This window comes from Syngnathus scovelli, chromosome 14, assembly GCF_024217435.2.
Source record: "Syngnathus scovelli strain Florida chromosome 14, RoL_Ssco_1.2, whole genome shotgun sequence".
NCBI lineage: Eukaryota > Metazoa > Chordata > Actinopteri > Syngnathiformes > Syngnathidae > Syngnathus > Syngnathus scovelli.
Genome location: NC_090860.1, coordinates 13,258,188 through 13,269,955, shown reverse-complemented (window position 1 = coordinate 13,269,955; position 11,768 = coordinate 13,258,188). Strand labels below are relative to the sequence as shown.

Below are 11,768 nucleotides of genomic sequence, written 5' to 3'. Positions count from 1 at the left end.
AACAAAACGTGCGCGTTTTGTTTACGTCACTCATCCGCGACGCTGCTCAAGCGAAATTGCCTGTTTGGAGTGAAGAGACGGTCTGGAAAAAGCGGGTTTGGGGGAGCGTTTAAATCAGGCAGAACCACCCGCTGCCCCTGTTACAAAAGCTGGTAAGCTTTTAAAAATATTTACCAATGTGCTGTAGAGACTTTATGTTATTTTTGATAACATAGCGTGGCCTCGCAAGACTCTGGCTAACTAGGCTAATGCTAATGGCAGGCTTCGAGGCCTTGTCACAGGCCGCTGCGAGGGTACGTACGGGCGGGAGTGCCAGTGGGCACGAACCGGCGCATACGACCGCGAGCAACTCGCGCAAGAAAAACGTTGTTTGATACGTGAAGCGACTTTGTAACGCGCTGGAAGCGTTTAAAGTAGGTGTGTGTTTGTTTTTGCTTGGTAAAGCGGTCACTAGCGGCGTAGCTAATGCTAATTTATAGCGCTAGCACGTCGGGCTCATTTGTTGTCAAATAACGTAACCGGGGGTCACGGTGAGGCCGTTAATTTTCTTATAGAATCTGGCAAACTAGAGTTTTACATCTTAAATTGGGCGTAATTTTCCAGTAAAAATTGCAGTCAGGGTGGATGAAATTGTGATTGTCATTTGGAATGCATGGGCTTTAAAAAGGCAACCGCTAGTGCTGCTCGCGAAGTTTTGCTTTGAGTCGAATTAGAAAATAATTGTGAGTTCCGATGAGTTAAAAAATAACAGTGATTACATTCCACCCTTTTATTCAGCTTCTGGAGCAGTGAAGTGTCTTCATGGCAGTTCGTAGAGGACACATTCAGTACTTGAATGTAAGTTGTTTTGCTCACTACAAAGTACAGCTGTAATAACAAAATAATTGAAATAACTTTACGTTCATCACATCGGTACCATAATATATATAACATCATTCCCCCTAATATGCACATCAGCGTCACTGGTAAGCAGGCAAATGGTCAAGTCGCTGGCCTCCAGCTACCTTCCTTCGAAAATGCACAATAACAAGCCTTCTCCCTCCTGAATGGGCCTCTGTCCGCCCCAGTGACGGATTGTCTCGTCAGCCAACAGCGAATCTATTCACCAGAATCAGCCCAGTGGGCAGGCAGAGTCGGAGTTTGACAATTGTAGTGACCCTTCAATGAGTGTTGTCGCTCGATACTAAGTGTGTATCGCTGTCGCCGGGCGGAAACCATCAAAATGGTTGATGACCCCTTCTGCCGTTACCTCGAATAGTCGGAACCGAAGATCCCTTGTCAAAGAAAAGATAGTCGTTGATAATTTGCCGAATGTAAGGTTGGAAAACACTCTTTTTTTGAATAACAGGAGGCCTTCGATATGTCCAACGGTTACGACATGCCGGGCGAAGAAGCCAAGAACGCCAAGACCAACCTGATCGTCAACTACCTGCCGCAGGGCATGTCGCAGGATGACCTGCGCAACCTCTTCAGCAGCGTCGGCGAGGTGGAGTCGGCCAAGCTGATTCGAGACAAAGTCGGAGGTACGCTCAGGCGCTCTCGGGGTGGGAACTTGGACGCTGGCGGGCCACCAGAGCAGAAAACCTTGAGGTGTTGTCTTGAATGGCAAACATAAATCTTCACTTTTGGTCCTTTTTTTTTTTTAATTTTATTTATTTAGTTTTTCTACAGCCCAGAGTTTGTTTTATTCAAACGGCCCCGGATGATCTGTGAACATTTTGTTTGTTCGTTTGTTTGTTTGTTTGTTCGTTTGTTTGTTTAGACTAGCCACTAACTTTACACGTTTTTTTGTTTGTTTTATTTTATTGTTTTCCTTTTTTTTTTTCTCTAGGCCACAGTTTAGGGTATGGATTTGTTAACTATGTTAACCCTAGTGATGCAGAAAGAGCTATCGAATCACTGAACGGACTAAGGCTACATTCCAAAACTATCAAGGTAACGTGCACATATCAGGTGTTCTACCATTTGTCAAACGATGCCACCGATGTCTTGTCATGCAACACGCCCGTGCTGTTCCCTATCTAGCCAGTAGATGGCGCACTTTACGTTGCCACGGCTTTGACTCGTTATCAGAGAAATTCCAAATCTCAATAATTTTGCAAACATCTATTTTTGGGGGTGGAAAATGGAGGGTTTGGAGGTATTTTGTTTTTATTATGAGACATTATTCCCCATATTATTTGTTTTTCAAACCGAGAACCCTTTCAAAGAGTGTCTTAATGGTCTTCTGACCTGCTTTCATGTCATTTGGACAATAAACATCTCAGTGCAGTACTGTTTATCTTGTGGCTTTAACGTAGTGTTCAAACAGTGCAGTTGTGTGTAGGTAGGCAGAAGTGTCATGCATGTTGGTCACACGAGAATTGTTTTTGTTCCAAATAGGTTGATTACATAGGATGTTTAATTTCATGTTCGATTGGGCACTTGAGACACAGCCATGTGCGTACAAGCAAAGTTTTTTGTAATATTTCCCCTTTAAATCCCAAATATTTGCTCACATATGCACACGTGTGTGAAAGACTGAAGTGCTCACGCGTGTTCCGACGCCGCGTTTCATTGTGCGGCGGCTCGCCTCCTGTCGCAGGTGTCGTACGCGCGGCCCAGCTCCGACACCATCAAGGATGCCAACCTCTACATCACCAACCTGCCCAAGTCCATGATGCAGAAGGACGTGGAGGAAATGTTCTCACGCTACGGCCGCATCATAAACTCACGCGTGCTCGTCGACCAGTCCACAGGTAGGACGCCGGCGTCCAAGCGGCGTGGGCGCCGCCGGCTCACCCGTCTCTCCCCGAACGCAGGCATGTCGCGAGGCAAGGCCTTCATCCGCTTCGACAAGCGCTCTGAGGCCGAGGAGGCGGCCAAGAACATTAACGGCCACAAGCCGCCCGGGGCAGCCGAGCCCATTTCGGTGCGCTTCGCCGCCGACCCAAACATGATGAAGAACACGCAGATCATCTCCCAGCTCTACCACAACCAGTCCAGACGCTTCGCCGGGCCCATGCACCACCAGGCGCAGCGATTCAGGTGAGCCGCTCACGAGCACGACGGACACGGGGAGCACGTCACTCATGCTTTGCCGGCCCCCCTCAGGTTCTCCCCTATGGGCGTGGACCACATGAACAGCATGGGCGGCGTGGGCGTGCCGGGCAACCCGGCCTCGGGCTGGTGCATCTTCATCTACAACCTCGGCCAGGACGCCGACGAGAGCGTCCTCTGGCAGATGTTCGGCCCCTTCGGCGCCGTCACCAACGTCAAGGTCATCCGCGACTTCAACACCAACAAGTGCAAGGGCTTCGGCTTCGTCACCATGACCAACTACGAGGAGGCGGCCATGGCCATCGCCAGCCTGAACGGCTACCGGCTGGGCGACAAGACCCTGCAGGTGTCCTTCAAGACCAGCAAGGGCCACAAGTAGAGGTCAGAGGTCAAAGTGTAGAGAAATCCGCTTGTTTTCATGCTCGTCTAACACTCAAACAGCGCACCTGTTGTCTAAAAAAAAAAAAAGTGTCTCGGAATTTCTCCGTGTCACTCGTGGTTGGTTTTGACTTTTATTCTAGAGCATGAGACTTTAATATCGTTGTTAGTCTTCCCCAAAATTTTTTTACGCCCGCTATTTTACCAGTAAAACTCAAAGACGTGGTTTCTTTGAAACATGACCGTTTTTTTACGCATTTAATTTGGTCTCGTCCGTTCATATTTGGAGCCGCTTTTCGCTCTTTGCTTTTTTTTCCCCCCCTCACCGAGACGCAGCCCGCCGTCCCGGAGACATAGAGGCCTTGAATTGGAATCTGCATCCAGTGAAAGTAAATGTGAGAGAAAAGCACTTTGAATTTGGCCCCCCCACCCCTCCCCAATTCCGATTGGATGAACAATCAAAGCCAAGTATCTTTTTATTGTTGTGGTTTTTATTTGTATGGGAAATGTTGCGGAGCGAAATGTGATGGACCAAACGCAGGCGACGAATGAGTCAATTCTTCAAACGATGGCTTTGCTCCCCCCCCCCCCCCCCCTCCCTTCCTCCCTTCCTCCCTTCATTGAACAGAGGTACTAAAGAGTTGAACTGAACTCAGCATCGCCCACCCTCTTTTTATTCCCACTTGTTGTTTTATCATAACTAAAGCAAACTTTTCTTGTGATTTTAAACTTTTTATTTTCCTTTTAGCAGAGGTAGGTTTTTTTTTGTTTGGTTTTCGTTGTTTTAACAAGTGCTCATCTCAAGTTTGAAGTGAAACAAATGGCCTTTGTTGGTTAGTCCACTTTTGTTTGTTGTTTCCCTTTTCAATTCAAACCATTAAATTTACTTTTGTTTTGCGAAACCTTTGCTTTGTTTGTTTTTTCTGTTTTTTTTTTCTCAGTTTGGCCCCTTTAAATATATATAGATAAAACACTCCAATTGGTTTTCTACACGGGCCAATTTAAATCCTCACGTTCTTAATTGCTCGTGATAAATTTGTGAATCAGAGACACGGTTTAGGCTCATTTTTATTCTGTGCCTTTCATTTTTCGCAAATTCCCACCCGTTTTTTGAAATGTGTGCAATATGTGCTGACTTGCTCAAAGCAAAAGTCTCTTGTTGGACTTGATCCAACTTTTAAATGTAATTTTATCTTCATTTTTTATTTTTCTACTGGCTGCTGCTACTGAGTGCTTTTAGATTTTTTTTGTTCCACAAACAGGTGAGTGAGATGGGGAGGCGCTACGTTCAGCTTTAATTTATTTTATTTATGAAGAGAGGTTCTGTTAAGCCGCACACAGTATTTATTTGTCAATCAACGCGTCGTGTTTGTGTGCGTGTATTTTTACCGAGGAGTTTTGCTGATGGTCACCTCTGGCCACCTTTAAATGTCTTAACGTTGGATTATGTCAATAAAAACAATGGTGGCTTTTAAGTGAAGGAATGACTTGTGTTTTCAAGGAGGAAGAATCCTGATTGATTTCTACCCAAAAAAAAAAAGACAGGCGTTGAACCAAATTTTAATTGGAAAAACAAGCACAAAAAAATAAATCGGTATAAAAAAAGTAACTGGTCTAGGAAAATGCTGCTATGATCGTCTTTCTGGTTTTTCTTGTTTTACCTTGGCACTGGCAAAGAAACTGAAAAGTCGCATCGTTCCTTTACGACGATTCCCTTCGGTCTCCTTTGAGGTGAGCGTTTGGAAGGCTGACTGTCCGTTTTTGAGAAAATGTTCTCAAACTTGGCAGAGGTTGTAGCAGGCCATGGGTTTCTCCAAGATGTTGTCGCCGTCAACCTCGAAAACAAAATCGCAGCGGTGTGCGATCAGGGGTGCGTCGGATAGGGCCACGCTCTGGTTGCCCACGGAGATCACCGTGTCTCTCTGTTGGGACAAACCAAGTCAATATTTTGAATTTTTTGGGGTGGTAATGTTCATCCTTACCCGTTTTGATGACCCCCCGTTATTGACAATGGTAGGGGTGACCGCATCTCTGGAACCCGCCACATTGGAGGAGGCTTTCTCAAAGTCCTTCCTGCATACATGTGCCATGATCCCAGCTGCTAAGGCATCTCCGAGGACGTTTATCATCGTCCTGAAGCGATCGCTGCGACAAACGAGACCTTGAGCTCAGTCGAAAAAAAATTGCTGTTGAATTGCTTTTTGGTGGGACTTACAGAACCCAATCAATGGCCACAATCAGAGAGATGTCAGCAGGCGGTAAACCCACGGAGGTCAGGACGATCACCATGGTAACCAGACCGGCCTGAGGTATTCCAGCTGCGCCAATGCTCGCCGCTGTCGCCGTTATGCTAAGAACAAAAAAATGCTGTTTTTTTTCTTCAACGCATTCAATCCAAGGTTTCTTCTACCTGATGGTGACGAGCTGACCGAAGTCCAAGTCGTACTCGTTGACTTGAGCGATGAAAATGGCCGCCACGGCTTCATACAGGGCCGTTCCGTCCATGTTGATGGTGGCTCCCACGGGCAACACGAAACGAGCGATCTGCCGGTCCACGCCGCAGTTCTCCAGGAGACATTTCATAGTGATTGGCAAAGTGGCTGAACTGAAAGAGCATAAAAGGTCCAAATCAGAATCTTGTGGTGGATGTGGTTGCATCATCCACACGCGGCGCTCACCTTGAAGACGTGGCCAAGGCGATGACGAGAGCCTGCAGAAGGCCCCTGATGAAGGTGAATGGGTTTTTGCGCGTGAAGAAGAAGTAGAAGAGGGGCAGCAAGATGAGGCCGTGCACGAACAAGCCGGACAGGACCGTGATGAAGTACATGCCCAGCTTTTCGCCCAAGTGGGCGGGGTCATGCATATCCAGGATCTTGCCTGCCACCAGGAACACAATGCCAAAGGGGAAGTACCTGCAGGATGGAATTACAAGATTATTTCTAGAATGAATTCATGTTTGCTAACTTCCTGTTAGCGCTTCAGTTGCTGCTGTACTGCCGAGTGCTAATTATTTTTAGCTCTAATCTGCCTGGGCTTTGTGTGTCTTTTTCAAATGTGTGTGTGTTCCTCACCACATGGCCGCGTTAATGATCTTCATGACGCACTCATTGATGCACTGGCACACGTTGACCAACGGTGCACCGCGTTCGCCCATCTTCCCCAGGAGCAACCCTGAGAACACGTGAGGGAGCGTTTCAATTCAATCCTCAAATCTGTCAAATTCAAAATTGACCCCAAGAAGATCACATCTTACCCATGGTGGCCGAGAAGATGACGATACCCAAGACGTTCATGCCCTTGCTGGTGCTGGGCACGATTTTGTAGTTGATGTCAGGTGCCGGAGTGATGTCCAGAAAAACCGGGTGGCCCAGTCGGGGATTGTGATAGTCGGGCATGACGTACACATAGTTGGCTTGCGACTCCTTTTCGATGGAACTATGCACGATGGGCACCAGGTCTGTTCGATACTGAGGAACCACGACACGGAAATTAATATAAAGATATTTCTTAATGGTTTTGAATGAATCTGCTTACCTGTTGGAAGGTTGCTTCAATCAAATTGGATGGAATCATGTTCCTGTAAAAGACAAAAAAGGTTTTTTGGGGGGGGTTCCCACATTAGGACTCATGGGACTAACTTTAGGCTCCACGTGAAGCAAACTCGTGTTTGTGAAAGCCTGAGGGATTTATCCGAGCGACGTCAGCAAAAACGAGGCTGGAGCTGTCCAAGCACGCAAGGACAATCTGACGTCAAGAGTTTGCTCGCTCGGCGGCAAGCAGACAAACACTGTTAAATAATCAGATTTAGCGCCCGTGTATTCGTGGAGCTCTTACATGAATGGCCCGGCGCCTAAGCGCACTCATGGCCAGCGTACACCGAGCGAGTGAGTACGAGATTATCAGATTACCACTAAGTGGCTTCCTATTCTTAGGCGATCGGTAACACTACAATTATTTTACCTGATTTAAAAGTCAAAAGTTCTGTTTTGGAATCAGGTCTTTAGCTGCGGCCCTCTTTTGTAGGTTTCTCTCCCAATAGTCTAGTTTCCGAGACTCAAATGGTCTATGGATTTGTCATGGAGGCCTTAGCTCACCCCTCTTAGGACATGCGGATAGAACTCTTACGTCAGAACACAGGGTCCAAATGACCCTTGGAGATTTAATGGTCTTGGAGGGAGTTAACAAGATGAAAATTGGATGGGGACCGGATGTAATCGGCCCTCGTCGATCTCCACCCCAAATGAGATCAATGTTAGAAAGGTCTCAAAGGCCACCTTTGACCCCTGGTCATCCCCTAGAGCAAGATTTCCCATCCATGTATTTTCTACAGGGCAAAATCCACTTGTTTGTATCCATTTTTGGGCCGGCGGCCATTTTAGAAAATGTAAGAAAGCCGCAGTTCAGGTGTTTTACCTTATGAGATCCAGCAGAGCATCAGCCGAAGTCATAACGGGCCCCGAGCTGGCGTGATGGCTGTCCTTCTCGGTGCCCGTGCCCGGGTGGATGATGAGGACGAGCACGATGCCCACGATGACGGCGATGAAGGTTGTCCACAGGTAGTAAGTGACCGTCAGTACACCCAGCCGCCCACTGGCCTTCGTGTCCATGGCTGACAAGCCCGACATGAGACTAGAGTGGAAAATTAGAAGGTTAGGCACTTCTTTCACATATAGAAGAGGAGCCCCCCCGAAAAAGCACATTTGGAGTCAACTCCTAAGTAGTTCAACGGCGTGAAAGAAGATAAGGATAAAATACCTGGATGTGATGAGAGGCAAAATCAGCATTTTAAGCATCCTCATTAGCAGCTCACCAGGGAAAGAGAAGTAGATCTTGGCCTGGGGGGTGGACGTCGGGAAAATTATTGGTACCACACTTCATAAAGTAGTAAAACTTTGTTGTCTTATCTCCATGTAAATTGTTTGCTATCGCTGGCATCCATCCATCCATCCATCCATCCATCCATCCATCCATCCATCCATCCATCCATCCATCCATCCATCCATCCATCCATCCATCCATCCATCCATCCATCCATCCATCCATCCATCCATCCATCCATCCATCCATCCATCCATCCATCCATCCATCCATCCATCCATCCATACCTGCGTGGACAAGTTGAGGGACCTCAGCACGAACCCCAATACACAGCCCGTCACCACGGCCAAAACGGACAGCGTCAGGAGGCCGTTTCTCTTACAGTACTCCTTCACGTACGCCTTGACTTTGGGCGACATGTGCGGCAGCATTTTCTTCCACCTCTCCATCCTGACCCAACGTCCCAGGCCCGGCCGGCGCCCTCCCCAGCCTTCCCTCCCAACCAGAGCACGCGCCCGAGTCGTATGGCGAGTGCGGCGGACGGCGCGAGTTCAGCCGGCCTGTATAATTCCCGTGACGGCCCGGTCTCAGGTCTCGGAGAGCGCAAGTGTTCCCTGACTCATTCGGGGTAAAGTCTCCCTGCATTGGATTATCCCGCCTTCCATGACAACACCGGTTCCCTCCCTCCTTTGCTGGGCTCACGCTTAAGAGGGCTCAAGAAAAGGTGGCAGTGCTGATTCCATTCATAGCTCATTAGGAGAAACCTTTCCAGCTCTTCCATTCACGAAGAAATGCTGCTGACGCCAGCAACTTGAACTACAGGTGACTGAAAAGTAATTCCTTGTCTCAAAACACTTATGATGTAATAGGTTAAATTGTCCTGTGGCCATGTTCAAAGAATGTCCCCCTTATTAAATGAATGGAAAAGCCATTAATCCGTTCCAGCCAGTGCAAACGATACACTAAAACGACAGTAGGATTGTGAAATATTATGTCATCCAAATCAAATAATAATAAAGAATTAAACATAATAAAGAACATGGTTTGGTTCAGTCGATATTGTGTGCACACCTTGGCCATGGGGCTTGGAATTTTACAGTAAAGGTCAACCAGTGGTAAACAGAATTCCCCCACACAAACCCAGTTAGCCCTGCAGGATGCCATATTAAGCCTTCCTACGTCACGGTGTCACCACCGTCCTGAACTTGTCTCTCTTAACAATGTCCACCAACGTCACTCGCCACCAATCCAATAACCTGTAATCCCTCTCGGGCACAATGTTACAGCTAAAGATCCCCCCCCCCCCCCCTTCCAAATCACCAGATAATTTGTGGTGATGTGTATTTTTATGAGGATATAATGATATATAGTTGAATAGTTTTGACTTAAACTTGAATTCTGACCGGTTATGTTGAGCATTCTTCTATCTTCTGCTTTTCACTTGCCACCTTCGACAGACTACTTTCACTTCTCTCAAAAGTCCAAGGAGGTTTTTGTACGACTCTGAGTCACCGTGTAAAGATGCCACCGCCGAAGTAGGCGAAAGAGTGGTATTCGGCCACGTCATCTCTCTGGACATCACTGATGGTCAGAGTGTAGTCAGTACCGGATTGAGTGCCGCTGAATCGAGATGGCGTGTTGGAGAATAATGTTGATGCATAGTAGATGAGCAGTTTGGGAGCCTGTCCAGGCTTCACTTGGTACCAACTGAGATCGTTACCAATGTTTTCACTCCCCGTGGCCCTGATGGTCACGGTTCCTCCGAGAGAGACAGACACGTTTCCCTCCGGCTGCCTCAAAAAATTCTGGGCAGAAGATCCTGAAATGAGATGAATGAGAACACAACTTCTACCAAATGTCAAGCCTAACTAGTCAAATATTCAGCGCTGACACCAAGTTTCAAAGAGTCTCACCAGGAATCAGCAGAGCCCAAAGGACAAGCGCAAGTGCAGAAGACCACATCCTGACTCGTGGAGCGAGAGGTGTTTGCGCCAAAAAGGAATGCTGCAGACTTTTTGAAGAAGCGCAGAAGGTCATGCAAATGAAGCTGCGAGCGCAGCTGGCTTTGTGAAAGCGAGAAGATATCACTTCCTCCTTTTTTGAACATTTTCCACGTCTGAGTGCATCAGCTGTACTTTGCAGTTTTGCTCACAATTATCTTTATCGGGGCAACTGACAATAAAATGGTCAATTTAGAGCAGTGATCCTCTGCTACTGTTGGACGTGTTCCACTATTGTTATGCAGACGCCCTCTTGTGGCATGTGAAGGAATTACTGAAAAAATAAAATGAACAATGTTGGCCATTTTGGTGGTCTTGGAGGGCAAAAATATTTGGGAGGTATTTTTGAGCTGATTTAGTCGTCATGTTTTAGAGATGGCAGAGGCGCATGCAAATGAAGCTGCGAGAGCACCTGCCTTTGTGAAAGTGTGAGGGAGGCAGCCACTTCCTGTTGTTTGGACTTGGACTCACGAATCAGAGCTCATTGACAGGACGAGTTTTTGTACGGACGGCTCACCGCTTTGCATCACTGTGCTGGGGTTTCGCTGAAGAAGGAACCACACTCGTCCTTGGTAAGTACAATTTACTTGACCTTCTGTAATTTTGCATCAAAATAATTGATAATTCTCCAGTTCCAGTTTATGGAAAATGAGTAACATTATTTTTGTCAATTTTTACAAAACATAAATGCCCAGACTTTTCGTGAGTAAGAGCTAAAAACCAGATTTGAGAAGTTGATATTAGCTGCTAAAGGCTACTTCCCAAAGTGTGGCTAGAATAGAATAGAATAGAATAGAATAGAATAGAATAGAATAGAATAGAATAGAATAGAATAGAATAGATCTTTATTGTCATTGTCACACATGTACAACGAAATTTAAAAAGTGCCAACCGATCAGTGCAAAAAAATAAAATAAAAAGATATACCTACAATGCAATGATGGTATAATGTTTATTATGACATAGATTAGGACCGTTTGGTTGCCCAGTGAGAAGGTAAGTGTTTCATATAGTGTGTTCTTGTAAATTCACATGACCCGAACCGTGACCTAAGTGACATTGAAAGTGTGTGTAATTGGAAAAAACTGCTTGTCTCTTGTCCTGTCCCCCTGACAGCGGATGATGTGCTTCGGCCCACCATGACCCTCTTCCCTCCTTCCAAGGAGCAGATGGAAACGGGAAAGGCCACAGCCGTGTGCGTGGCCAAAGGGCGCCCCCAAACCTGGACCTTGAACTGGAAGGTTGATGGCAGCTCCGTTACCTCGGGGGTGTCGCGCAGTTTCCCGGAAGAGGCGAATGGGTTTTACGGTTGGACCAGCACCTTGAGCCTCTCAGCAGACCAGTGGCGCAAGGCACAATCAGTGAGCTGCGAGGCCAGCTTCGCCGGGCAAACGCCCGTCACGCAAACCGTGCCCAACCCAGGACAATGCTCAGAGTAGAGCCTGAACCCGTGTCTGTGTCTTTGCAACGGTGAAGCATTGTGAAATAAAATGTCTGAGTATCACCACCCGTCTCTGTATCTGCTGCTTATCG

The 11,768-nt window shown here is 46.9% G+C and overlaps 2 protein-coding genes and 1 gene segment (V, D, J or C); 2 read left to right on the top strand and 1 right to left on the bottom strand.

The window, feature by feature from the left end:
• Positions 1–16: 16 nt before the first annotated feature.
• On the top strand, positions 17–4,022 carry elavl1a (ELAV like RNA binding protein 1a). Of its 3 annotated transcripts, XM_049740882.2 has the most exons (7): positions 17–152; positions 778–837; positions 1,349–1,523; positions 1,832–1,935; positions 2,585–2,738; positions 2,802–3,027; positions 3,094–4,022. In XM_049740882.2, the coding sequence occupies exons 2-7, from the start codon at positions 802–804 to the stop codon at positions 3,416–3,418; spliced, it is 1,020 nt and encodes a 339-aa protein (XP_049596839.1). In that variant the 5' UTR covers positions 17–152; positions 778–801; the 3' UTR covers positions 3,419–4,022. The 3 variants fall into 3 exon arrangements, with proteins under 3 accessions (XP_049596839.1, XP_049596837.1, XP_049596840.1); XM_049740880.2 differs by having other exon boundaries at positions 2,585–3,027; XM_049740883.2 differs by lacking the exons at positions 778–837; positions 1,832–1,935.
• A 125-nt stretch (positions 4,023–4,147) lies between these two features.
• On the bottom strand, positions 4,148–9,747 carry slc1a8b (solute carrier family 1 member 8b). 2 transcript variants are annotated; one of them, XM_049740807.2, is made up of 11 exons: positions 8,523–9,747; positions 8,173–8,252; positions 7,831–8,046; positions 6,952–6,994; positions 6,671–6,884; positions 6,489–6,588; positions 6,096–6,329; positions 5,828–6,022; positions 5,633–5,767; positions 5,400–5,562; positions 4,148–5,339 (listed from the first exon to the last, which is right to left on the bottom strand). In XM_049740807.2, exons 1-11 carry the CDS (start codon positions 8,682–8,684, stop codon positions 5,193–5,195), a joined length of 1,689 nt encoding a protein of 562 aa, XP_049596764.1. In that variant the 5' UTR covers positions 8,685–9,747; the 3' UTR covers positions 4,148–5,192. The 2 variants fall into 2 exon arrangements, with proteins under 2 accessions (XP_049596764.1, XP_068509021.1); XM_068652920.1 differs by having other exon boundaries at positions 9,639–9,723.
• A 1,627-nt stretch (positions 9,748–11,374) lies between these two features.
• LOC125981369 (Ig lambda chain C region-like) lies at positions 11,375–11,674 on the top strand. The segment is given in 1 exon segment: positions 11,375–11,674. A coding segment is annotated over 1 exon segment (300 nt).
• The last annotated feature ends 94 nt before the right edge of the window (positions 11,675–11,768 follow it).

Excerpts from the sequence above, each read along its gene's own strand:
- elavl1a (XM_049740880.2), top strand. The coding sequence starts at position 802 with ATGGCAGTTCGTAGAGGACACATTCAGTACTTGAAT. Across the intron at positions 1,524-1,831 it reads GATTCGAGACAAAGTCGGAG|GCCACAGTTTAGGGTATGGA; the intron begins GTACGCTCAGGC and ends TTTTTTCTCTAG. Across the intron at positions 3,028-3,093 it reads CACCAGGCGCAGCGATTCAG|GTTCTCCCCTATGGGCGTGG; the intron begins GTGAGCCGCTCA and ends GGCCCCCCTCAG.
- slc1a8b (XM_049740807.2), bottom strand. The coding sequence starts at position 8,684 with ATGGAGAGGTGGAAGAAAATGCTGCCGCACATGTCGCCCAAAGTCAAG. Across the intron at positions 6,330-6,488 it reads ATCATTAACGCGGCCATGTG|GTACTTCCCCTTTGGCATTG; the intron begins GTGAGGAACACA and ends TCCATCCTGCAG. Across the intron at positions 5,563-5,632 it reads GTGGCCATTGATTGGGTTCT|CGATCGCTTCAGGACGATGA; the intron begins GTAAGTCCCACC and ends CGTTTGTCGCAG.